The 27,299-nt window shown below is 35.8% G+C and overlaps 1 protein-coding gene across 15 annotated transcripts in view; it reads left to right on the top strand.

Moving 5' to 3' along the window:
* The window catches only part of BPTF (bromodomain PHD finger transcription factor), a 153,225-nt gene that overhangs the window by 49,616 nt on the left and 76,310 nt on the right, over positions 1 to 27,299 (top strand). For 12 of the 15 annotated variants that reach the window (XM_072781102.1, XM_072781101.1, XM_072781108.1 and 9 more), the window contains exons 3-6: positions 3,806 to 4,029; positions 8,024 to 8,230; positions 8,774 to 8,962; positions 23,849 to 24,037. In XM_072781102.1, coding sequence (XP_072637203.1) covers positions 3,806 to 4,029; positions 8,024 to 8,230; positions 8,774 to 8,962; positions 23,849 to 24,037 — 809 coding nt within the window. The remainder of the gene's footprint in view (positions 1 to 3,805; positions 4,030 to 8,023; positions 8,231 to 8,773; positions 8,963 to 23,848; positions 24,038 to 27,299) is intronic. The other 3 variants (XM_072781106.1, XM_072781107.1, XM_072781110.1) reach the window with 3 other exon arrangements.

Below are 27,299 nucleotides of genomic sequence, written 5' to 3' on the forward strand. Positions count from 1 at the left end.
AATTTTGATTATTATAAACTATGTAAAATGTACCTAAGTCCACAAGTATTAGGACAGTTTTTCATGGGGGTACCTGGCTGGCTTAGTCAGTAGAGCATGTGACTCTTGGTCTCAGGGTCATGCATTTGAGCTCCAAGTTGGGCATACATATTACTGAAAAAACAGTAATAAAACAGCTCTTCTTTGAAAACATTAGCAGTTGTTCACTCTGTTTTGTTACTTATGCTTTTAATGAATTTATTCTTCTACAGCTTGAAGAAGGAGGAAATTGTCAGTGTTGTGTATTACCATTGATGAGCAGAATAAAAAATAGTTTTCAGGTGCCACATTTGTAGAGGGACGTTGAGGGGAAGAATATTAGGGTTGTTACAACTGAAAAATGTGCTATAAGAAATGATTAAAGTAGTGATCATGCTGGCCTGAAAAGAAAAAAACTGAATAGAATTGTAGATGTAAAAGATTTGAAGGACTATGTGTGGAGGAGGTATTAGGTTTATTTCACATAACTCCAGGAGGCAGAACCAGGACTAATTGGTGGAAACACTAGGTTTGTGTCATCTCATTAAAAGGAAGAACTTTCTGGGCAACGGGATAGCTCAGTTGCTTAAGGGTCTGACTTTTGATCTCACCTTAGATCTTGGTCTCAGGGTCGTGAGTTCAAATCTCACAAGAACTTTTTTTTTTTTTTTTTTTTTTTTTTTTAAGGAAGAACTTTCTAAAAGAGCAATTCCAATCTAATATGTGAAGTCATGAGTTTGGTTTTTTTTTTTTAAGATTAAAATTGAAATTAAGTATTTTCTGTTTAGATAGAAATTATGTAAGTGACAGTATAGATTAAGTCAGCTATTAGGAACCCTTTCAGTAATATCTGAGTTACTTGAAAAAAGTGGAGAGACTGTTTAATTTTGTTCCCATACCATCTCATTTTCATGTTGAAATCATATGCTTGTAAATTATGTTTTCTACCCTAAAAATGTTTTTATGTAGAATATTTTTCTTGTTTCACTGAAATTTGTAGATAATTCTGAGGAAAGAGGAAAGAGCAAATAGTTAAAGAATTCAGCATCTTTTAACAAGTGAATCCTTAAGATAGATTTTTTAGAAAGTAGAGAACCAGACTGGGGCACCTGGGTGGCTTAGTGGTTGAGCGGTTTGCCTTTGGCTCAGGTTATGGGTGGCTGAGTTGTGGCTCAGGATGGGATTGAGTCCCACAGGAGCCTGCTTTTCCCTCTGGCTATGTCTCTGCTGCTCTCTCTGTGTCTCTCATGAATAAATAAATAAAAAATCTTAAAAAGAAAATTCAAAATTCAAAAAAAAAAAAAAAAAAGAACCAGGCTGTTCTGTAACTCTTAGCTCATTCAGTCAAAGCTCACTAAGTACTTTCTGATTTGATATTGTCACTTAATTAGATTTTTGATATAGCATTGCCTTTTAAAAGCATTTTATTAGTCTTTTTGATTAGAGGACTCTGACATCTTTAATGGTGTAAATTGGAATAAGACTACTGTCATCACTCAGTCATAAGTCAGTAGAAATACCCATTACAGAGTGAAACAGAAAGCAGATTAAAAAAGATTTTCAGTAATTTTTGTAAAAAGCTTTTAACACAGCAATATAATAATTTCATATATCACCAGATGCTGATTTGAAATTGGAAAATGAGGAGTGTCTGGCAGGCTCAGTGGGAAGTACATGCAACTCTTGATCTCAGGGTTGTGAGTTTGAGCCCCACATTGGAGATAGAGATTACTTAAATAAATAAAACTTTGAAAAAAAGAGCAAAGAGAGATAACATTAATTCATCTTTTTTTTTTTTAAGTCTTTATTTATTTTAGAGAGTGAGTGAGAGAGAGAACACATGAGCAGGAGCAGAGGGAGAGGGAGAAGTAGGCTCCCCTGCAGAGCAGAGAGTCTTATGTGGGGCTCCAGGACTCTGGGATCATGACCTGAGCCAAAGGCAGATGTTTAACCAACTGAGCCACCCTGGTGCTCCAACATTTGTTATTAGTTTTTTCCTTTTTGATAATTTTGATAAGCTTAACCATGATTTAACATGTCCCTCCTTTCTTCAGAATTACTGAAAGACTCATTCCTGCATTTCTGCTCAGTTTTTATTTACTACCATATTTAGTAACAATAATATTTTATATTTATTCATTACTAACAATGTGTCTAGGTGCTATAATCTATGCTTTGTTTATTTTAAAGATTTTATTTATCTATTAGAGAGTGAGCACGAGTGGGGTGAGGGTAGAGGGAGAAGCAGACTCCCCACTGAGCAGGGAACCGAAGTGGGGCTCCATCCCGGGACTCCAAGATCATGACCTGAGCCAAAAGCAGTTGCTTAACTGACTGAGCCACCCAGACGCCCCTATGCTTTATTTTTTTTATCATTATTTTTTATTTTTTTATAATCTGTGCCTTATTATATTGCCTTTAATTGTTACAGTCACCCTGAAAGAGGTACCATTATCCCCACTTTATCAGCAAGGTTAATAAAATAGCTCAGAGACTCAGAGGGGTTGTGTCTTGTCCACGTTTGTATATCTCATAAATACTAGAGCCCATTTTAAAGCCAGATCTTTCTTAAAGTCCAATTCTTTCAACTCTATGAGTTTGCTTTTGAGTAGACAGCAAAGTTAGACTCTCATCAGGTACCTCACACATGTTCCTGAATTAGTTGAATTAGTTTTGAACGAGAGAAGAAATATTGTCATACATATTTCTTTTTTTTTTTTTAAGATTTTATTTATTTATTCATGAGAGACAGACAGAGGCAGAGACATGGGCAAAGGGAGAAACAGGCTCCATGCAGGGAGCCCAACGTGGGACTCTTCTCTCCAGTGTGAATGTTGTCCATAAGACAGGGAGAGAGAGGAGACATTGTCACTCATTGAGATGGCTTGTTCCAGGACCAGAATTTAGCAGAGCATTTATATCATGTTGATGGAGATGTTCTAAACTGAATTGTAGTGTTAACCTGCTCTGTACCTGCCATATACTGAACATAGTTTAATATTTCTGGTTAAAATTCCGTTCATATGGTTATAGCGATGATCTGAAAGTTGACTAAAGTATAACCAAGACTGTCCTCCACCAAGTACTAACACCCTCTGAATTTTGAGGTCCTGTTTCTGTGTGTCATATTTGTAGATATCTTTCTTTTTTTTTAAGACTAATTTATTTGAGAGAGAGTGTGTGTGCTAGTGGGGGGAGAGGCAGGGGAGATGGAGAGACTCCCTCCTGAGCACAGAGCCAGACACGGGGGCTGGATCTCACAACCCTGAGATCATGACCTGAGCTGAAATTAAGAATTAGATACTCAACTGATTGAGCCGCCCAGGTGCCCCCTCCTCTGTTCCCACTATTAACTCACACATTATTTTATCATAAGCTGCTGTGGGCTAGGAAGCCAAAATAATTAGAGATTGCTTAACTAAAATGTAAGTGACTTGAGTTTGAGTGAGACATGAGGGGATTTCTTGTGAGCAAATATACTGAGCTTTAATGGGTAGGCTATTTATTTATTTATTTATTTATTCATGATAGTCACACAGAGAGAGACAGAGAGGCAGAGACACAGGCAGAGGGAGAAGCAGGCTCCATGCACCGGGAGCCTGACGTGGGATTTGATCCCAGGTCTCCAGGATCACGCCCCGGGCCAAAGGCAGGCGCCAAACTGCTGCGCCACCCAGGGATCCCTTTTTTTTTAAACATATTTTAACTCTCACTGGATAGATGGAAATCGTCATATCAGTGCTGTTATGTCTAACATAGAGAGTGTTTTTGTACTTCTTTTAAACAGAGAAGAAGATACAGAAAATGAAAATGAGAAGAAAATTTGGTACTACAGCACAAAGGTCCAACTTGCAGAATTAATTGACTGTCTAGATAAAGATTACTGGGAAGCAGAACTCTGCAAAATCCTGGAAGAAATGCGTGAAGAAATCCACCGGCACATGGACATAACTGAAGACTTGACCAATAAGGCTCGGGGCAGTAACAAATCCTTTCTGGCGGCAGCTAATGGTGAGAGGGAAATTTTCTCAATTTACTGTTATTAAATTTGAGACAAACTCCTGGTATGAAACCACTACAAAAGAAAATATTAAAATATCAAGTTATATATATTTTAATTCTCTGTATTTTTGTTTTCCCAAGGAATCTTGTTCATCCCAGCCTAAATTAGGGGATTCTATGCATTTTAGCATTTTGTCTATTGTCTAGGGCATTACTAATATTCCAGTTTTTTTCTTTAATTCAAATATCTTATTATTGGTAGTCCTACTTTTAATTATGAGAAACAGTATTCTTTTAAAAGATGCTCTTTTTTTTTTTTAAATGAAGCTTTTAATTTTAGAATAGTTTTATAGTTAGAAGTTGCTAAGATAGTACGGAGGGTTCCATATACCCTGCACCAGGTTTCTAGTATCTTGCATTAGTGTGGTACATTTGTCATGAGTAGTGAACCAGTATTGATATATTATGATACCTTAAGTCTATACTTTATTCAGATTTCCTTATTTTACTGATAACCTTTTTCTGTCTCATGATTCCATCGAGGATACCACATTATATTTGTTGTGTCTCTTTAGGTTCCTCTGTCACAATTTCTGACTGTCACAATTTCTCAGACTTTTCATATTTTTGATGACTTTGACAGTGTATTTGTCCTCTCTGGGAACCAGAATCTGAGCTGTGATAGTCAGTTTAGGAGCATCCAGCCCAAGTGAATCCTAGAATGATATCTAATTGTGTCCTTTAACTTGGGATTTTATGAGATGAAAACAGCAGAAACTACTACTGGGTTCTGAGATAGCCAGGAGTATTTTGCATTTTTGTGACAGGGATTTCAGCATTGCAGCCCGTTCTAATGACTTGATATACCTAACCTCAAAAATAGCATAATCCTTGCAAATTTATTCCTCTGGGTTTTTTTTTTTTTTGTTTTTAAGATTTTATTTATTTATTAGAGAGAGAGAGGGAACATGAGCCTGGGGGGAGGGGGGACAGAAGGAGAGAGAGAGAGGCAGACTCCCCGCTGAGCAGGGAGCCCAATGTGGGATTTGATCCCAGGACCCTGGGATCATGACCTGAGCTGAAGGCAGACGCTTAACCGACTGAGCCACCCTAGTGCCCTTACAGATGGATTTTATTTTATTTTATTTTATTTTAGAAAGAGAGAAAGAGAATGCAGAGGGAGGGAGAATTTTATGCAGGTTCCATGCCCAGAACAGAGCCCAACATGGGGCTCAGTCTCACCATCCTGAAATCATGACCTGAGCTGAAATCAAGATTTGGATACTCAACCAACTGAGTCACCAAGTGCCTGGTAGTAGTAGTTTTTGTTTTGTTTTGTTTTGTTTTTAATTTTTATTTTCATTGAATGGCACTAGGAAAATTGGGAGGAACATGCACTAGTGAGGTTAAGGAATGCTAGCACTTGGGGTGCCTAGCTGGTTCAGTCATTAGAGCAGATAACTCTTGATCCTTGGGGGTTGTGCGTTCAAGCCCCACATTGGGCATAAAGACTACATGGGGAAAAAAAAGAAAGCTAAAAGAAGTGTTGGCAGTTGAAAATCAAACATAGTGGAGCTATGAAAGTGAGAAATAATATGGCTATAAGAAATAATATGGCTCCAATCAGTAAGTGATTGGAAACTAGATTTTCTAAATAAAAAGTTCTTTAAAAAAAAAAAAAGTGAGATACTTCCATTGATAAGTATAGTGTACTTAGCAAGGGTAACCATAGGTAAGGTAATTGAAATAAAAGCCATAGGTACAAAGATATAGGAAATATGTACAAAAGAATCCTGGGATGAGTTGGATGATAAGGAGGACAGAAAGCTGGCACGCCTGGGTGGCTCAGTGGTTGAGTGTCTCCCTTTGGCTCAGGGTGTGATCCTGGGTCTGAGGATCGAGTCCTGCGTGGGACTCCCTGCGAGGACCCTCCTTCTCCCTCTGCCTGTGTCTTCTGCCTCTCTCTCTGACTCTCATGGATAAATAAAATCTTAAAAAAAAAAAAAAAAAAAAAAAGACAGAAAGCAAGCTATTTGGAATTTCTTCCTTTTTTTTTTTTTTTAAAGATTTTATTTATTTATTCATGACAGACACACACACACACACACAGAGGCAGAGACACAGGCAGAGGGGGGAAGCAGGCTTTATTCAGGGAGCCTGACATGGGACTCGATTCCGGGTCTCCAGGATCACACCCGAGGCTGAAGGCGGTGCTAAACCGCTGGGCCACCGGGGCTGCCCTGGAATTTCTTCCATATGAGATTGTCTTGTTGCTATCTTAGAAGTTCATATAATCATTGGCTCTGAATTCTTCTAGCAATTAGGAATAGAGAAGCTGGGCAGCCCCGGTGGCCCAGTGATTTAGTGCCGCCTTCAGCCCAGAGCATGATCCTGGAGACCCGGGATCGAGTCCCACATTGGGTTCCCAGCACGGAGCCTGCTTCTCTCTCTCTCTCTCTCTCTTTCTCTCTGTCATAAATAAATAAAAAGAAAAGAAAAAAGGAGTAGAGAAGGTGAGTGAGTGTAAGGAATTAACTCCAGCCGGCTCAAATGTAATTATTTTAACAGAAAGATCAGTGTTTTCCAATGATGACTTCACAAGGTTTTTATAATCCTAGGAAACATTCTAGAGATCTACAATTTAAGAAATGCAGGTATAGAAAATTTAAACAAAGGAAATGTAAATAAGGAAATTCAAAAATAAAAAAATACCATGATACGTGGCATTAAAAATTGTTTCTTCTTGTTTACAAACATTGTACTCTAGTTGGTAAATTTATTTCTCATGGGGTGCAGTTTAGCAATTCTGAAATTACTATGTATACTAAGGTTGACCAAATAAATAGATATAGATAATGAGAACCAGATTTCTCTTGTTAGAAGTTATGAAGAAGCAAAGGGGCAATGCTTGAATGAACCACACCAACCACCACACATACATAGATAGATAGAGAAATAATATTGATGTATATATACACAGATGTTAGTATACATATACATAACGTTTTCTAGCTGTTGGCTGAGAGGGTATAGAAATAGTGAAATCCTAATAGTGACAAGTATACCTAGAGTCCAAATCATGTCTTCTAAGTATCATTCTCCAAAAAAAAAAAAGAATGGAGACTCCTTACAGAGATGGTAGATTCTAGGATTGGGTCAGGGAAAATATGAGGTGAGCCTGGGGCATCTCGTAGTGCTAGAAAGTAAGGAAATGCTAAATGAATGAAGGAATGAACAAATGAATGACCGAAGTGTGTTCAAAGAATACAGGCTTCATTTGAAGAACCCCCTAGTGGCCAAAGCTGGCACAAATTGGAGCAGCAAAATAAAAAATGATAGTATTGGATCAAAACCCAAAGAATGCCATTAATATCTAAGAGTCTGTATTGATATGCCTTGTGTTCTACATCATGCTATAGTATCACTCTACCCAAATTGAAAGAGGATTAGAGCCCTTAGGGATTTATTGACTGTCAAAATAGTTATGGGACTTCAGAGAGAAATGTTTTTTCTAAATGGGACTTTGTTTTCTCATCTTACAGTGGAATTGTATGGTAATAGCTTGCCTCTGGTAAGCCTAATAAACAGCTAAATCAAGTCAGATGTGCATTGGGTCATGGATACCTCGGTTTTGACCACTGTACCAAACTGCCTAGACTGTGGGTCTATGCAGCTTATAGTTTTCCTTGTATGATAGAAGAGATGACAGTAATCTCTATCAAATATCAATTTCAAAAGTTAGACTAATATTCTTTTTTTATTTTTTTAATTTTCTTTTTTTTTAAAAAGAAAGTAGTCATAATTACCATGTATCTTCTAGAAGTGAAGATAAACAAATTGGTTGAGTTCTGTAAGCATTAACATTGTATTGGTAATCTTAATCCTTATTTCATAGTTCTACTGTTTTAACATATTTAATAACTTGTATTGAAACTCTTAAGTGGGTTTGTAGTACTTATATTTTGGGTACATATGGAAACAAAATTTTTTGTTTTTATTATAGAAGAAATTTTGGAATCCATAAGAGCCAAAAAAGGAGACATTGATATTGTTAAAAGCCCAGAAGAAATAGAAAAGGACAAGAATGAGACAGAGAATAATAACTCCAAAGATGTTGAGAAAAGCAGAGAGGAGTTTGAAGACCAATCCCTTGAAAAAGACAGTGACGACAAAACACCAGATGATGATCCTGAGCAAGGAAAATCTGAGGGTAAAAAAATTACTTGGCTAGAAAGTAATATTTAATTAGTGTTATTTATGAGAACTTCAGTTTTACTTTCAAAATGAAAATGAATCTCTTTATTACTAATATCTATTTAATTTTATATTTCTAAAGAAAACAGGGTATCTTTTCCCCTTGTAATGTATATAATCATTGTAAGGATTTTTATGTATTGCTGGATTTGCTATAATATGCCCATATCTCTATTTATACTTCCTAATAAGGTGCCAATTCCCTGTGAGATTTGCTGGTGAAATATCACTATTTTTATACCAGAATATACACTTTTGTATGTGATATGTTCATTTTTATATTAATTACTTAACCATTCTTAATATTTTAAATATTCTTAAATACTCTTTGGATTACTTACTGCAAAAATATCCCAGGTTCTAATTGCTTCAAAATGGCCATCAAATAAAAGCAGGTTTTCTTGGTGATCATTTTTTTAGTAGTTGATTGAATATGGCCATTTGTCCTAAAGCAATTTAAAAGGATATCTTTAAAGTTTTGTTGTGCATTTTACTGTAGAGCCAACAGAAGTTGGGGATAAAGGTAACTCTGTGTCAGCAAATCTTGGCGACAACACAACAAATGCTTCTTCAGAAGAAACTAGTCCCTCTGAAGGGAGGAGTCCCGTGGGGTGTCTCTCAGAAACCCACGATAGCAGCAACATGGCAGAGAAGAAGGTGGCATCTGAGCTCCCCCAGGATGTGCCAGGTACAGAGGGCAGTGTATCAATGCCTCTGTAATGGGGGGAGTCCTTCCCTTTTGTAGTAAAAGCTGAATGTCACCTAAAATTTTAAAGTATGTGTTCATTCATGCTGCTTGCTTACATAAGTGCCATCCCTGATTGCTAAATTGTCACCTAACATTTGGAGTTTGACACATGTTCTTGCAGTTAGTGCTTGAAACTCATCATAATCTCTTCATGCTTTTTAAAGTTCATTTAGCTGGTGTTGACTAATAGACTTATTTGTATAGTTTATCATCAGATCATAGTGGCAAATGTTTTGGTTTTAAGTACTTACATACTAATAGCTCAGTGTTGAATGATTTGACCATTCCAATTCTGTATGTACTAACAAATTAATTTATGTTTGCATGTGCTCGTGTAGTTTTTTTAAACATTTCAAACCATAATGTTATGATAGAAAACCATTGTTACAAAACTTTTTTTTGCAAGATACATTTTGACATAAAAATGTAAGTTAAACAATAATTCATATTTTAAGTTTTTTAAAATTAAAATTATACTTGAAGTAAGTTATATCACACAAAAAATGTCATTATGCCTTTTGCTTTTTCTCTTTTAAATGAAAAAGAATTTTTTTTTATTGGAGCAAACTAGAAATTTAGATGAGCAAAACAAAATAAACACTGGTAATCCCACCACAAATCAAGAATTGTAGCCAATACTTTGATGGAAATTTTTAACAGTTTTTTTCTCTATATTAGAAGAATATCACATATTTTCCAACTTGTGGTACTGTCATTGTTACGTTGTATACTGGGGATTTGATTCTAGGATGTTGGGAAGAAGACAGCATTAGTTAGTAGTTGGAACACTTGATTCTAGATCTGCTTCTGCCATTAGGTTTAAGTCATATTTAATCTTCCTGTTTTATAACTTGAAGGATTTTCATGACCAACAGTTCTCATGTGACTACTTTCAACTGAGCGCTTATAAACAGTGAACTATTGCTGAAAACACCAGTATGACATTAGATTACATGCAGAGATATATGTATAGGGTCCAAAAAAAATCACAATAAGTTCACCATATATTGTACTTATGAGAAATTGGCTATTAAGATGAAGAAAAGTCTGGAAGCAGTGTTATCTGGTGAAATAAATAAAGATAAATTTTTGATCCTAGAAAAGAATAGACTTGGTATCAAGAGGAAGCTAGGTTGGAAATAATCTAATGGTCCTCTGAGAGGTTGGCCAGGGTACTCGACTTCTCTTTGAAATGTAGGATATTATGTCAAATAAGTAGAAATCATAGTATAGAGTCTTATGAGTGAATATTAACTACTTCCTTAAAAGTAGTAATGTTGATATCTATCTGACCTATCAGAGATAATTTCAGCAAGAGTCCTTTATTGAGTAGACTGGAGATTCAGAGATCTATAATTCAGTATAATTCTATGGTTAGATCTCTGGGTCCTGTCCAATTAAGATATTGCATTATTATGATTTTAACATCTTCATGAGCCAGAATTTGAAAGTAGAGTACTAGACCCCCAAAAAAAGGTGAACAAAATTCCATTTTTATTGGAGTTATGATTACATCCTTAGTACGTACTTCTTAAAATGTTTTTTGTGCTTTTAGATTGATTGATGTTTAATGTAAACCTCAGTCTTACTAGTGGGTTTATATAGTGGTTGGTTGTTTGGTTTTTAAACCAAACACAGTAGAATAACAACTATGCACAGATTTTAGCAGACATTTACTTTTTAGGTTATTTATTACCGGTTTATTAATATCTCTGAGATGTTTGTTCTTTTGTTATTAGAATAGTTTAAGGGAGAAACTCTTACCTTTGTATCTGACATACACTTTTAAAGGATCCCAAATGAAATAATATGTATAAAAGACTTAGGGTGGACCTGACATGTTGACTCCTTAGTAAATGTTGGATAGTATTGTTCTTGCTGTATTCAGTCCAGTCTTTGAAAGAGTGAGAGAAAGTCTAGCAAATAAAAAATAATAAAGTAGGTGAGTTGTATTATACATTTACTGATTCAGTAGTAATTAACATAATACTTGGAAGTGAGATCTTTTGTATTTAAGCTTTGTATTCAACTGGTAGTTTTTAAAATTTTTTTTTCAACTGGTTTTTTAAATGTGTAAGTCACGAAAAATTGATTTAGATGAGAACCTGAACAAGAAGTGTTAAGAAAGCTAGGATGGGAGGAAATAGCAATTATTAGTAGCTGTATCAGAGTGGATGGGGTTCATTAGCAGGATCAGAATGCCAAATAGCTGAAGATGCTATAAACTCAGAACCTGACCATTTAATAAATCATAATTCTCTTGTTGACTACAAAATGAAATCAAACCTAGAAACCTGATAGTCTCATACTTGTTTCCAAAACAATATGAATAGCATTTTTAAAGACACATATTAAACATATCATACCAGTTTTTAAAGAGGAGTTTGGTACACTTGAAATAGATCCCTCATTGTAAAACTTAGAACACTAGTGGGAATATATCAGTGACCGAAATAGACAAAATCAAGGTCCTTGAGAACTTTATTTTCTATTGGGCGGTAGCCAGGCCTAACAGTAGAGCCCTGACCCTCAGAGAAGACTGTAATATGTCTCTGCTTCCTTCTGTTTCTGTCTCTTTCTCTCTGCATTCATTTATTCAACAAATATTTATTGAGTATTTAAAATGGTGCCTGGCAATGTGCTGGGTACTTTGTGGTATCCCTGAACCACTCTCTGTTATCACTCGTGTCATTCTGTGGTCACTAGATGAGATATGGTATTAGAGGAACTGGAGAAGGGGTATTATTCTAGGTAGATGAAAAACAATAACTGTGATAGAAGGCTACTCACTGGTTTTCTTTTCTAAACCTTCAGAATATATTTAGACACCTAATTTAATGACTCAAGCTTATCAGTAGAAGACAGATTGGGAAGCATTTGGTATGAACAGATGTTTTTTAATAAACTTTTTCATTAAAGTATAACATAAGGTAAAGTCATAGTTATTAAGTAAAAGCTTGGTAGAGCACACCTGTATAACCACATCATGCCCCCTCTTAGCCACCATTGCTCCTACCCCAACAAAAGGCATTTACTATCTTGACTTCTATAACCATCAATTAGGATTGCCTTTAAAAAAGATAATAAATAGTACCATACAGTATGTGCTTTTTGATGTCCAATTTTTCTTACCTGAGCAATATATGAGAGCCATCTAAATGTTGCTTGTGATGGTAATGCATTTTGTTTTATTGCAGTATGATATTTTATTATATATGTATATAATAGATTAATTATTAATTAGTCATTTTCTATGTTGATTGGCATTTGAATGGTTTCCAGTTTGGGACTATTGCGAATGATGCTACTATGAATGTTCTTTTACATGTTTTTTTAATGCTCCTGTAGGTACATTTCTAGGGATATAAATCTAGTTGTGGACTTCCTGGGTCATTCAATTTGTGTATGCCCATCTTAGCAGATATGTGTAGTTTTCTAGAATGGTTGTACAAGTTTATATTTCATCAGTAGTCTGTAAGAGTTCTAGCTCCTCTGCATTCTTGCTAATAACACTTGGTATCATCGTCATTCAGTTTTTTCTTTTTCTTTTAGCCATTCTGATGGCATTGTAGGGATATCTTATTGTGGTTTGAACTTGTAGTTCTATGGTTACTAAGGATGCTAAGCACTTTTTCGTGTGTATGTGTGTCTGTGCATATATTTGTTAAATATATGAATATATAGGAAACTTAGTTACCTTTTTTTGTAAATTACCTGTCAGTTCCTTTGTGTTCTCTTATGTGGTAAGAGATGTGGTTTGTTATTATTATTTTTTTTTAATATTTATTTATTCATTCATTCATTCATTCATTCATTCAGAGAGAGAGAGAGAGGCAGAGACACAGGCAGAGGGAGAAGCAGGCTCCATGCAGGGAGCCCGATGTGGGACTCGGTCCCGGGTCTCCGGGATCACACCCTGGGCTGAAGGCGGCGCTAAACTGCTGAGCCACCCGGGCTGCCCTATTTTCATTCTTATATACTGTTGCATCCAGTTTATTAATGTTTTGTTTAGGAGGTTGGATTAATGCGTGAGATTGGCTTGTAATTTTCTTTTTCTAATAATGTCCATGTCAGGCTTTGGTGTTTAGATTATGCGAGCCTCATAAAACAAGTTGGGACAAGTTCCCACTTTTCCTGTTTTCTGCAGAAGTTTCTGTGAGTTATTCTGTGTGTTATTTATTCCTTATATAAAGGCCTCCCCACCCTTCCCAAAGTCACTTGGTCTTGGAATTTTCATTGTGGGAAAGATTAATTTTAGATTTCATTTCTTTGATAGATGGACCCCTTCTTGGCCTTTTGGCTAAGATCAGGTGCATTTCTTTGATGGCTATTCATATTTTCTGTTTTCTTGTGTCAGGTTTAGTAAGTTGCATTTTTCTAATTACCTATTTCACTTAAATTTTATTGGTGTAATGGCATCATATCTTTTGGTATCTGCAGGATCTGTAGTGACGCTTTCTTTTTAAATCCAGAAATTGGTTATCTGTTCTCTCTTCATCTTCTTACAAAGCTGTTAACAAGTTTTATCTTTTTAAAAAATAACTTTTTGCTTTGTTGTTCCTTTTTTATTGTATTTTTCTTCTAGTTTATGTTCATGGCTTTGTTTTTTCTTCTTTTCTTTGCATCTTTGGATTTCTTTCCTGTTCCTGTTTTTTTTTTTTTAAACTTTAATGAAGTTTAATTAACACATAAGAGGATGTACATATTAAAAGTATGCCACCAGATAAGTTTGGAGATAAATATGCACTCATGAAACTGTCACCACAATCTATGGTATAAATATATTCATCACTCAGCTTTTTTTCCCCTGGTTTTAAAATTTTTCATTTTTATCATTGTCATTGGTTGCATTTAAAAAAAAAAATAGAGCTCCTCAAAAGAGCATCCTAGTTGACACTAACTATTCTTCTACATTTAGATGAAAATTTTATTTCTCCCCTAACTCCTTAAGATGGGTGCTTTGATGATTTTTAGTTTTTAGTTATTTTTTTCTATTCTGCTGTCAAGGATATAATTTTCCCTTTATGTACTGCTATAGCTGCATCCCACAAACTTTTATATATTGTCTTTGTCATTCAGTTTAAAATATCTTCTGATTTTCATTATGATATAGTTTTCTTTTTAACCCATTCTATTTATCTTTTTTGTTATTGACTTTTAGCTTAACCCACTCTGATCAGAGTAATTGTTGAAGTTTTATGGTTCAGTGTATGGTTAATATTGATAAATGTCTTATGTACACTTGAAGAATATATGTATTTTTAGTTGTTTGGTGTAATATTGGACAATTAATTTTAAAGCTTTCTTTTTAAAAAAAAATTATTTATTTATTCATGAGAGAGACAGAGAGAGAAGCACAGACACAGGCAGAGGGAGAAGCAGGCTCCATGCAGGGAGCCCGACGTGGGACTCGATCCCTGGTCTCCAGGATCACACCCTGGGCTGAAGGCGGCGCTAAACCGCTGAGCCACCCGGACTGCCCAATTTTAAAGCTTTCAAATCTGTATCCTTGCTATGTTTTTTTTTTCTTCTTCTCTGTAGCTATTTTAAAATTATTATTATTATTATTATTAAGATTTTATTTATTTATTCATGAGAGACACACAGAGAGAGGCACAGAGACACAGGCAGAGGGAGAAGCAGGTTCCACACAGGGACCCGATGTGGGACTCAATCCCGGTTCCCCAGGATCACACCCTGGGCGGAAGGCGGCGCTAAACCACTGAGCCACCCAGGCTGCCCTTTAAAATTATTTTTAACTATTTACTGTGGAGTTGCCTTTCTCTCTCTCTTTTTTTTTTTAATTTTTTGCATTAAATAGTTTGAGACTGTGTAATTAGGTGGACATAATATTTATATTTCTTATTGAATTAACTTTATCATTATAAAATATCCTTTTAAATTTTTTTTAAGACTCATTTAATAGGGCAAGCCCCCGTGGCAAGTCCCATGTCAGGCTCTCTGTATGATGCCTGCTTCTCCCTCTGTCTGTGTCTCTGCCCCTCTCTCTCTCTCTGTCTCTCTGAATAAATAAATAAAATCTTAAAAAAAAAAAAGACTCATTTAATAAATGAGAACATGCACATAAATGGGAGGAGGGGCAGAGGGAGCATATTCCTTGCTAAGAGTGGAGCCTGATGCAGGGCTCAATCTCACAACCCTGAGATCATGAACTGAGCCGAAATCAAGAGTTGGATGCTCAACTCACTGAGCCACCTCATCACCCCGTTAAGATGTTCTTTATTTTTAATAACATTTGTAAGCCACAATAGCTTGCTTTTGATTACTGTTTGTTTTGTGTATCTTTTCTAGAATAGGAAGGTTGTATTTTTTTTATTTAGAATTAGAAGAATTTAGAATTTCTTCATCCAGAATATTTTTAGAAATAAATCTACTTTCAGGGCACCATGGTGGCTCATTTAGTTGAGCGTCTGCCTTCAACTCAGTTTGTGATCTTGGGGTCCTGGATTGAAGCCCGACATTGGGCTCCCTGCTCAGCGGGGAATCTGCTTCTCCTTCTCCATCTGCACCTCCCCTCACCCATGTGCTCTCTCAGATAAATAAAATCTTAAGAAAAAAGAAATAAATTTACTTTCAGATTTCTTTAGAGGTAAATGTGTATTGGGGCACCTGGCTGGCTCAGTCAGTGGAGAGTGTAACTCTTGATCTTGGGATTGTGAGTTCAAGCCCTGTGTTGGGTGTAGAGATTATTTAAAAATTAAAACAATTGGGATCCCTGGGTGGCTCAGTGGTTTAGTGCATGCCTTTGGCCCAGGGTGTGAATCCTGGAGACCTGGGATCACGTCCCACATTGGGCTCTCTGCATGGAGCCTGCTTCTCCCTCTGCCTGTGTCTCTGCCTGTGTCTCTGCCTCTCATGAATAAATAAATCTTAAAAAAAAAAAAAAAAAATTAGGACAGCCCAGGTGGTTCAACGGTTTAGCGCCTGCCTTGGATCCAGGGCATGATCCTGGAGACCTGGAGACCCAGGATCGAGTCCCATGTCGGGCTCCCTGCATGGAGCCTGCTTCTCTCTCTGCTTCTCCCTCTGCGTCTCTCATGAATAAATAAATAAAATCTTAAAAAAAATTAAAACAATCTTCAAAAGAAAAGAATAAATGTATATTATTTCAAGCTATATCTTGACATAAAGTCTTGTCAGAGAGCACCGTCATTTTTATGTAATATAATAAATGATATTATGCAAAAGAAAAATTACAAACTTATGTTCTAAAAATCTATGGGAGTGAGAACATGAGAAAAATGGGCAGATTTCATGATTTCATGTTGGATATAATCAGTAATCAGAAAGATTCTGAGTGGCAAATATTGAAGATTAAGCTGAAAAGTTGGCCCATATTTTAGGCAAGGTTAGTAGCCATCATTTTAAAAAAATTAATCTTTTAATATACCTAGTCCTTAGATTTTTTTCTTGCATATGTGTTCCAGACATTTCACTTTGGTTCATAGAAATGGTTATGTTTCCAAAAACAACCCCATGTGGCAAGTGTGCTGTTTAGTATGACTTCTTTGTAGTTAACAAAAGTCTCTCAATTTCAGAATTACACTTTTGTTCTGGATTTTAGATTAGAAACTTTTTGTACCAGAATGTCGAGTTGTAAATTTAGAAGTGGAGAGGACACATGACTTTCTAGCATCTTAAAGTCAAACCCATTATTGAGAATTTGTATTCCAACATAATGCAGACAGCATTGTTTTAAGTTAATGCCTGCAGATTTAATGCCTGGAATCAGTAATAGATAAAACTGGCTTTTTTCTTTTCTTTTCTTTTCTTTTCTTTTCTTTTCTTTTCTTTTCTTTTCTTTTCTTTTCTTTTCTTTTCTTTTCTTTTCTTTTTTCTTTTCTTTTCTTTTCTTTCTTTTTTCTCTTCTCTTCTCTTCTCTCTTCTCTCTTCTCTCTTCTCTTTTCTCTTTTCTCTTTTCTCTCTCTTTTTTTTTCCTGGAGACCCGGGATTCAGTCCCATGCTGGGCTCCCTGAATGTAGCCTGCTTCTCACTCTGCCTATGTCTCTGCCTCTCTCTCTCTTTCTCTCTCTGTGTCTGTCATGAACTGGCTTTATTTCTATAACTATAATTGCTTTGAAAATGTTTCCATGGACATACTGAAACCTCTTAACAGCTATAAAGTTGAACTAAAAGAACATACTGATTTAACCTGTTTCTAAACTTTTTGGGATAATGACATCTTAAAAGATAGGCACTTTAGTTTTGAATTTAATTATAAGGAAAATCCAGTGGTGGTGCCTGGGTGGCCCAGTCAGTTAAGTGTCATGCCTTCAGCTCATCACATCATGATCTCAGGATCCTGGGATTGAGCCCCAAATCTGGCTCCCTTATCAGCAGGGAGCCTGTTTCTCCCCCTGCTTGTGCACTCTCTCTCTCTATGTCAAATAAATAAATAATATCTTGAAACAAAAAGCAATTGAAGATCAAGATCTATATGTAATTTTGGTTTGAGAGATGACTATAAAACCTATCCTATTTTTACTCGTTTACAGTGTTTTTCGTGTCTAATGAAAAATAGTATTGTAAATACCAAAACTTATAATATTTGCCTTAGGGCTAGAACATTTGGACTTTGAGCAATAAAATGTACATGTTGATAGGTGATACCTTCTTGGTGGTGTTTTGTTTTTTGTTTTTAAGATTTTATTTATTCATATGAGAGGCAGAGACATGGGTAGAGGGAGAAGCAGACTCCCTGAGGGCAGCCTGATGTGAGACTCTATCTCAGGACCCTGAGATCAAGACCTGAGCCAAAAGCAGACACTCAACCACTAAGCCACCCAGGTGCCCCCCTTGGTGTTTTAAAGCAGATGCTAAAAAAAATAAAAATAAAAATAAAAAAAAATAAAGCAGATGCTTCAGATTTCCTTAATCTATAGCCAAATGAAATAAAGAAGTGAAGAGTTCTAGAACAGTTACTTATTCATTCATTCGAGACACACACACAGAGGCAGAGACACGGGCGAGGGGGAAGCAGTCTCCTCCCAGGGAAGCCGATGTGGGACTCAATCCCAGGACCCCGGGATCACGACCTGAGCCAAAGGCAGATGCTCAACTACTGAGCCACCCAGGCATCCCTAGAAAAGTTATTTAAAGTTTCTTTGCTTGTTTATTTCTTATAGTAATCTTTACACCCAATATGGGGCTCAGACCCACAACCCCAAGATCAAGAGTCAGATGCTCTTCTGACTGAGCTAGCCAGGCAACCCTAGAACAATTATTAATAACAAAAAAACTGGAGCACTGAGTGGCTCAGGCAATTAAACATTGAACTCTGGATCTCAGCTCAGGTCTTGGTCTTAGGGTCATGATTTCAAGCTCTGCGTTGGGCTCTATGCTGGGCGTTGAGCCTACTTAAAAAAAAAAAAAACAAAAAACAACCCAAATCAGCATTCTAAATTGAAATGAAATGGAGGAAAAACACTTTTCTACTTAAGACAGATTAACTTTGGACAAACAAAAAAGCTATATTTTATGAGTTTGTGATGGTCCTAAGCTTATCACCTTGAAAGTTTAAATGGATGGAATCTGAGCTAAGTTTGCTTTCAGTGGGTTATTGGCTTTTTTGTATGAGAATACCTGGTAAGGGATTGATTGCCTATTCTTGTGTGAAGTACCATTATATCCCTAATAGCAGAAAAGAACTTCTCTAAAGTATTTTAAGATGTGTATAGTCAATCTCTTAAGTTCTTTTTTTTTTTTATCTCTTAAGTTCTTATCCCAGATTATTTTTTCTTTTTTTCTTAAGATTTTATTTATTGATTAGCGAGAGAGAATTAGCAGTGGGGAGGGGCAGAGGGAGGGGGGAGGGAGAGGGCAAGTGATAGAAGCAGACTTCCTGCTGAGCAGGAAACCTGCCTGCTGAGCAGGAAATCTGACTTCTGTCCTAGGATCCTGGGATCATGACCAGAGCCAAAGGCAGACACAGGAGATCCCCCCCCCCCCGAATTATTTTCTTGGTTAAAACCATACTTGGAGTATATTATGTGCAAAAATGTTTTTGTGGGCTGAGCTAGTTTAATCACTTTTTTTATTCTGTGAGAAAATGCACTCTGAGCTCATAAAGGAGGGAATATATTTATATATTGCTTCATTATTTGAGAAGATGATATTTAGGCCATTATAAATTAGGACTACTACACTTTACAAATCTAGATCTTACAGCTGTGAAAAGAATGGTTAGTGAAGAATTTGGTATTATTTTGAGAGACTTCTCTTGTTCCAAATTTTTCTGAGTTAGTTGATTGTATACTGGCTTGTAGCTAGCAGATGTTAAATTTGGCATTTTGAAATCCTTCATATAAATTTTTTTTACTATAAACATTTTGAAACATACATAAAAATTAAGAGAATAATATTATGACAATACCGACATTGCTATATGTCTATCACTTATATAAAAAAATTATCAAGATTTTGTCATACTTGCTTCACCCATGATTTTTTTTAACTGGTTACTTTTTTCTTTTTCTTTTTCTTTTTTTTTTTTTGCTCAAAAAAATGTTTTAATCTTTGACCCTAGATGTACATTGTTAGATAAATCACCATCCTTAGTTGACTATATTCATCACTGGTCATTGGATAGTCCCCCTTAATTTTTTTTTTTTTTTTTTTTTTTTTTTTTATGATAGTCACACAGAGAGAGAGAGAGAGGCAGAGACACAGGCAGAGGGAGAAGCAGGCTCCATGCACCGGGAGCCCGACGTGGGATTTGATCCTGAGTCTCCAGGACCTTGCCCTGGGCCAAAGGCAGGCGCTAAACCGCTGCGCCACCCAGGGATCCCCCCCCTTAATTTATTCATTCAGTTTTTTTATAAGACTTTATTTATTCATGAGAGAGAGAGAGAGGCAGAGACACAGGCAGAGGGAGAAGCAGGCTCCATGCAGGGAGCCTGATGTGGGACTTGATCCCCGGTCTCCAGCATCACACTCTGGGCTGCCCTCATTCAGGTTTTAAGTTACTTAATAATGAAAATAAACACCTAGGAACCTGTCACTCCAAACAAAAAGCTAAGTCCTGCTTTGAAACTAACCTACATCTATAATCAACTCCCCAGTCTGATCCTCTGCTTCCCTGTCCCCTACCTGAAGTAGTTGTCACTCTGACTCCTGTGGTTCACTAACATCTTCTTTTGTTTTATAAGGGATACACAGTATAATCAAGATTGTTGATACTGGAGGTCAAAGTGATTTAACTCACATGCTCTTGCTTCATGGAGTTGACACACATGATTTGCTAAAAACTATATATTTCTTTTTTAGTTGTTTTAAACTTTATTGTAAATGTGTTATGTTAAATATATATTATTAAGTATATTGTATTTATGGAATTTGGTTTTTTCACTTTATATTACATTATTAATATAATGTTACGTATTGCTGGAATTCTTTCATATTAATTGCATTAATTGCATTGTAATATTCTTCGGTGTACAACCCAGTTGTTGTTTTTATCCCCTTTCTTGCTAATATGATTTTGGGTTGTTTCCTACCACATTATTTTACAGTATATCCCAGACATCATGTTATATCAGTCCTACTCACATCTAAGAAATATGAACATTTTCTTACATAATGACAGTGCAGTTGTCATTTTAATAAAATTGATGTCAGTTCCTTAATATCATCTACTGTTCAGGCAGTTTGAATTTCCTCACTTAAATTTTTCTTTTTTTACATTGTGTTGTATTTGTATTAACTCCAAATAAGATTCCCATATGATGTGAAATTTGATTTTATGTCTCTTGAGTCTGTTGGTCTAGAGTAGTCTTTTCCCCGACTTTTTTCCTCTGTACACTGATGACTTGTTGAAGAATTGTAGTGTATCCTGCTATAGGACATCCCACATTGAGGATTTGTCTGTTTCCTTCCTTTTAGTGTTCTTTAATTTCTTCTAAAAGCTTGATTCAGTACATTTTTAACTGTTTTTGGTGAGACTATTCCATAAGCTGTGTCCTGGGTACTTCATATGGCGTAGCATCAAAAGGCTCATGATTTCTGTTTAGTCTGCCTTTATAAATGCTGAAATTGATCAGAGTTCAGGTAGTGACATTGTGAAGTTTCCTGTTAACCTTTCATTTCATTGATGATCATTTCAGAATCAGTTGTTTGTGTGATTATAATATAGTGGTTTTTAATTCTTTTTTTCTATATTTGTTTAACTGAAATTCTCCTGTGAAGAATTTTACCTTATTAACTGATGCTGTTTGAATACCTTGGAATGTAGTTAGAGCAGGAATAAATGCTTCATTATTTTTCAGAGTCAGGAGTTGGTATCCACTTATTTTCAGTGGTTCCTGAGTTATGGACTTTTACACAGGGGCATGGCTTTCTCATTTTATGTATCCTTTTGAACTTATGCATCTCTATGTGTTCAATTTGTTTCAGTCAGTTGTAGTTATTCATTTTGCTTATATTGACCAAGTACCAGCCTGTTCATGTTGACTTTTGAGTCCTTTTACCCTGGTAGTCTTCGATAGCTTTCCCTGCTTTTGCTTATGTATTTACCACACCAGACCTGGAATCAGTCATTCCTCCAAGAACTCCTGGTTCCTTTTAGTGGGGAATGATATTTAGAGACCACAGTCTGGCTGTCATTGCCTGTTGGCTTTTTTGGTATTAGAAAATACGTATTTTTGAAAAGAAAAATACCAGTTCATGTTGACATTTCATCAGATTGAGGATTGCATACTTAGGTTTTTTTGTTTGTTTGTTTGTTGGTTGGTTTTAAACTTGTATCTCTCCCATACATTAAAAGCCTTAGTTCCTAAAAGTGGTAACTTAATTACATATTTACATTGTCCTGATACAGATGTCCATTAATAATAACATATTATTAATGTATGTATTAACATTTTGATGTACATGAATAAGAAATGATTATATATCATAGTAATTTTGTAATATCAATAGCTGACAGTAAGACCACTGAATAGTATTTAAGATTTTTTTATAGTTCTTTATCCTTATGCTGTATTTCCTGGAAGGCCATACAGTCAAAATGCTGTGTTCCAAAGTTGCTTAAAATAATTTTTTTCTCTGTGTGGTTATGCAAACAACTTGATATACAACTAGGTTAATTTGTCTCAGTTTTCAATTTTTAGGGATTGCATTTCTAACTTTAAGCTTTAGAAAAATGTACATTTACATGATTCCAAAATCAACTGTGTAAGTGTATACAGAGAGTTTTCACATCCTTTCCCTCTCTAGGTAATCCTTTCCCTTCCTTCCCTCATAGGTAGCCACATTTGTTAATTTTGGTTATTTTTCCAGTGTTTGAAAAATTTTCATAAATAAAGGGAAAATCTGCATATAAATTTATATTTCTCTCCCCTTCTCACACAAAAGTTAGCATACTATAACTACTATTCTGCTCTTTTTACATTTAATCATTTATGTGTGGATCTGATGATTTCTCCAATCCTTTTTATGGTACATGATATTTCATTGTGTATATCACCTTTTATTCAACCAGTGCCCCATTGATGGACATTTTGTCTGTGGTCTTTTGCCATTATAAATAACACTGCAATGAATAGCTATATAAAAAAGTGATTTAGTATTTTTGCCAATGTGTTTTGGGATAGATTTCTGGACGTGGGATTGGTAGGTTAAGAGCGCATGTGTTTATATTGTCAGTTCCTTTATATACACTTCGGCCCATTTCACTCCTGCTGTATTGTGTGGGGCGGTGCCTATTAACAGTTGCCTCTTTACCTGAGTGTATTGTGAGTCTTGGATTTTTGCCAGCCCAATATGTTTAAAGGCCATTTTCATTTCTTCTGTGATTGCTTATAGGTCTTTTCATTTTTCTATCAGGTTGTTAGGATTTTTTTCTTAAAAAAATGTAGGAGCTCTTTATACCTTTGAGATTGCCTTTGTGATATACCACCAACCACTTTTTAATTTAGGTGATTGATTTAAGACAGAGAGAGAGAGAGAGGCAGAGACATAGGCAGAGGGAGAAGCAGGCTCCATGCAGGGAGCCTGACTTGGGACTTGATCCCAGGCCTCCAGGATCACACCCTCAGGCTAAAGGTGGCGCTAAACCGCTAAGCCACCGGGGCTGCCCTAATTTAGGTGATTTAAAGAATATCTTAGTGACAAAATGAAATCTAGAGGGAAGGGGGCTCTTAATTTCTGAACTATCATGGAAAGATCTAGGCTTTCAGTTCATGGTAGTGTGCATTTTGATACACTTTTAGGAATAGTATACTTAGTGATAACTAATAAATTATTCTCCCCCCCCGACACCTATTAAATTATTCTTTAAATTTATAATGACTTTAGCATTACCTTCTAGTTAATTTGGGAGCATTGAATTCAAGCAGAAAAACTTAGAGATAAATAATCCTGTTTAATGCAGTTTCTAATATGTTTGACTACTTTTTTATTTATTTTTTTGTTTTGTTTTTGTTGTTTTTTTGACTACTTTTTTAAAAAGAAAATATAAATTTCAGATTTTGAAGGATTATTTCAAAACCATTTCTAAGTTTTGTGGGCTAGTTATATCACTTTAATTTTCTTCTTCAGCTGTGGGGTATCTGAAAGATTGTCTGCCTTATACTAGAAATTAAGATGATAAGAGTCTGAATTAGAATGAGTTAGACTTTTGAGAGGCTTCAAAAATAACTCTAGAATGTTGCTTATTAATCTCAGACATTGCATTCTTCATAGATGAGCAGCTTCTCTTTTTAAACTCTAGCTTTGTAATGCAGTCCTCCATTAAATGTCTTTTCTGACAAAGTAGTTACTTTTCATGTGATTTTTTTAATCTAAAAATCAGATATTCTATTTTTCTAGAAGAACCTAACAAGACATGTGACAGCAGTAACACTAGTGCTACCACTACCTCCATCCAGCCTAATCTGGAAAACAGTAACAGCAGCAGTGAACTAAATTCTTCCCAGAGTGAATCTGCTAAGGCAGCTGATGAGCCTGAAAATGGAGAGAGAGAGTCTCATACACCTGTCTCTATTCAAGAAGAGATAGGTAAGAATACACTTCATCCATTAAAGCGAGCTTTTTAATTTTTTTAATTTTTAATTTTTTAAATAAAAGTTTGATGGGGTGGGAAGAATTATATTTTCTTTTTTTCTTTTTCTTTTTTTTTTTTTGACTATAAATAGCACTTGTCATTGTTTTTATTTTAAAAAATGCAAAAGCACACAGGGAAAAATAAATCTTTTTAGTGCCCCTTCCCCAAAGGTAACCACCATCAACAGTTTGGTATGTAATATTTTCTGTCTTTCTCCATGTGGTTACATTAATATATGTATGTTTACCAAAAGGTTTTTTTTTTAATTACTTTTTTTACATAAATGGAATTATTCTGCATGCATTGTTCTGCATCTTGCTTTTTTTCCACTTAGTAATACATGTAGGGGATCTTTTCATGATATGAATTGAATTCATTCGTTTTTGTTTTTTGTTTTTTTGTTTTTGTTTTTGTTAACTGCTGCATGGTACTCCACAGTATGGATGAACAGTAATTTATTTACTATTTCTTTGTTAGTGGACATATAAGCTGTTAACAGTTTTTTTTTTTTTATTACAAATAGTGGTGCTATTTTTTTTGAACACCTTTAGCATATATCTCTGTGTACTTATGCAAGTATTTCTGGCAGTATAGGAACAGTAAGTGAAATTGCTGGGTCAAATGGTAGGTACATTTTTAAAATAGTGATGACTGCTGCTTAGTTGTAGAGTAAAAGGGATTTATACCAATAATTTACATACATATGTAGTTTTTCATACTCTCACCTAAATTCAACATCAGTCTCTTGGAGTTTTGCTAATGATGAAAAGTATTTCATTTAAAAATTTGCATATATCTGCTTACTAATGTAGTTGAGTTTCCCTTTATGTGTTTGTTGAACTTTCAGTGAATTGCTTATTCGTATCTTTTGCTCATTTTTTCCTATTGAGTTTTGATAGTTTTTCTTAATGAGTTTTAGGAATGCTTTTGTATTATGGCTGTTACTTTTGATTTCATGTATATACTTATATAGTAATTGCATGTTTTAACTCTTGTTGTTATCTTGTTACACAGAAATTTTAATATTTTTATATAGTTAAATTTATTAATCTTTTTCTTTAGGGTTTGTCTGGATTTTGTGTCTTACTAAGGAAGATCCTATTCCAAGCATATACATATGTTTTACAGTAATTTCACATAATACTTCTGTAACTTTGTTTTTAATCCTACTGTATAATTTTGTGTATGGTATGAGATGGAGATCTGTTTTAATTAGAACTTGTTTTCAGTTGCAAGCTACCAAACCAACTTACAGTAGCTTAAGTGAAAAGGCAGATTAACTAGCTCATGTAATTGGGAAGTCCAAACCATCATCAGGCATAACTGGACCCCCAGGTATCAAAGCTTTTCTGTCTTCCTCTCTTTCTCTCCACCTTTTGATGTGCATATGTTTGTGTGTTAATTTCATTCTCTCCTAATACAGACAGGCTTTTTCCAAGTGGCAGGGAAGATGGCATCAGCGGTTTGTATTCATATCTTTCCAAGGTCTGTGGCCCAAAGGCAAGGCCCCTACTCCTGCTCCAAATCAAAAGCCCTTGAGGAAGGAATTTGAGTGGCCTATCTTGGACATATTGTTCCCACCCCTGTGGCCAGGGCAGGCAAGGTATTATAATTGATGGCTCCAGCAAAAGTGTATGATTGGAGTGGGGTAGGAATGGTTTTCAAAGAAAGAGGAATGCTGCAAAGATAGGAAACAAATATCCACAGTTGTACCTTTTGATAGCTCAATACAAACATATTTACTCATTGAAAAATGCTTCTGCCTAACATAATGCAAAGATCTCATTCACAACTGAAGATTTTTTTTCAAAAACTTCCCAAAATTACCTCTGGTAGTTGTAACTGTATTTAGAACTTCTGTGTGTTATGTATTATCTTTGATTAGGTCTGGATGTAGCTTCTGTCAGTCTCACAGTCCATGAGTCAGATTATGAATTTAACTGCCTGTCACACTTGTTATCCCGATAGTGGAGGATGTTCTATGATACATCTGGCTGCCCTTGGTTTTTTGGGAGGATGGCTGTGGATGAGTCGTGAGAAATATATGAGAAGACCTCCTCTGGAGGCCATTCTCTTTAGCAGCCTAGTCCTTGCAGACCTACTCTCTGCAGTTGTCAGGAATGGGTTGCTGGGGATTGCTGTAGGTTTGAATGATCATCTGTCCCAGCTTGGCAGGTTTGGGCTTTTTTTCTGGCAGTAGCACTCCCTCACAGATTGCCTGGGTACCCAGCCTAGTACCTAATACCCTGAAACTCTGCTCAGGGCCTCTGAAGGTAGAGCCCCTTACTTGCTCAGTTAGTCTGCTTCGTACACCCAGTTCTCTAGCCTTCAAAGGAATAAAGTCCTGCAGAATTCTGCCTCCTGCCGTCCTTAGATCTCCAGAGGCTGGGGGAAAGCAGCTCTGTCCTCTTCCTCTGGGCTAGCACTGATTCACTCCTTTATAATAGGAGGAATGTGGCCTTTGGGCAGGAGGTGTTAGAGAAGCCTTGTTCCCGTTCTCTACTCTTTTAAGTCTTACCCCTGGGATGAATTTTCTGTCTCCTTTCCCATATTTCCTTATTTGCAATGTCAGGGTGCCTAACTGGCTCTGTTGGAAGAGCATGGGACTCTTGATCTCTAGGTGGTGAGTTCAAGCCCCACTTTGAAGGTAGAGATTACGTAAATAAATAAACTTAAAAAAAAAACAAAACAAAACCACCTTTGCAAATGTTCAAAGGATTGACTCTCAGCTCTAAATTGTAGAGCTTCCTTTAAGAAGCACTGTGCCTTCCCTTCTTGCTTTTAGGAAGTCCAGCCAAGATCAGATGCTATTTTAAAAGTCTTTATTATAGGACCATATAGGTGGTTGCAGAAAGTAGCCACCATCGTTCAGTATCTTGGCATAAAGCTTCAGCATGGGTAGACTCAAGGTCTGAGACCCTAGAGAAAATTGTTAATGGTCTGAATAACTGCTTTGCTGTCACACATTGAAGGTTTCTACCTTTGAAGCCTGGGATGGAAAAATATCTGATACCCCTTATCCATCTTGATTTAGTCAGTGCTATATTTTGGTGTAAAAAAAAATCTTAAAATACTCTGGATTATTTATAATTTATTGGTTGTAAGTGACAGAAATCCACCAGACTTCCTTAAAATAAGAGAATTTAATTGAGTACAATTGGGAAGTCTAGAGGTAGTGAGTCTCAGGTGCATTATTGGACCCTGAGAGCAAAATGA

This window comes from Canis lupus, chromosome 16 (assembly GCF_048164855.1).
Source record: "Canis lupus baileyi chromosome 16, mCanLup2.hap1, whole genome shotgun sequence".
NCBI lineage: Eukaryota > Metazoa > Chordata > Mammalia > Carnivora > Canidae > Canis > Canis lupus.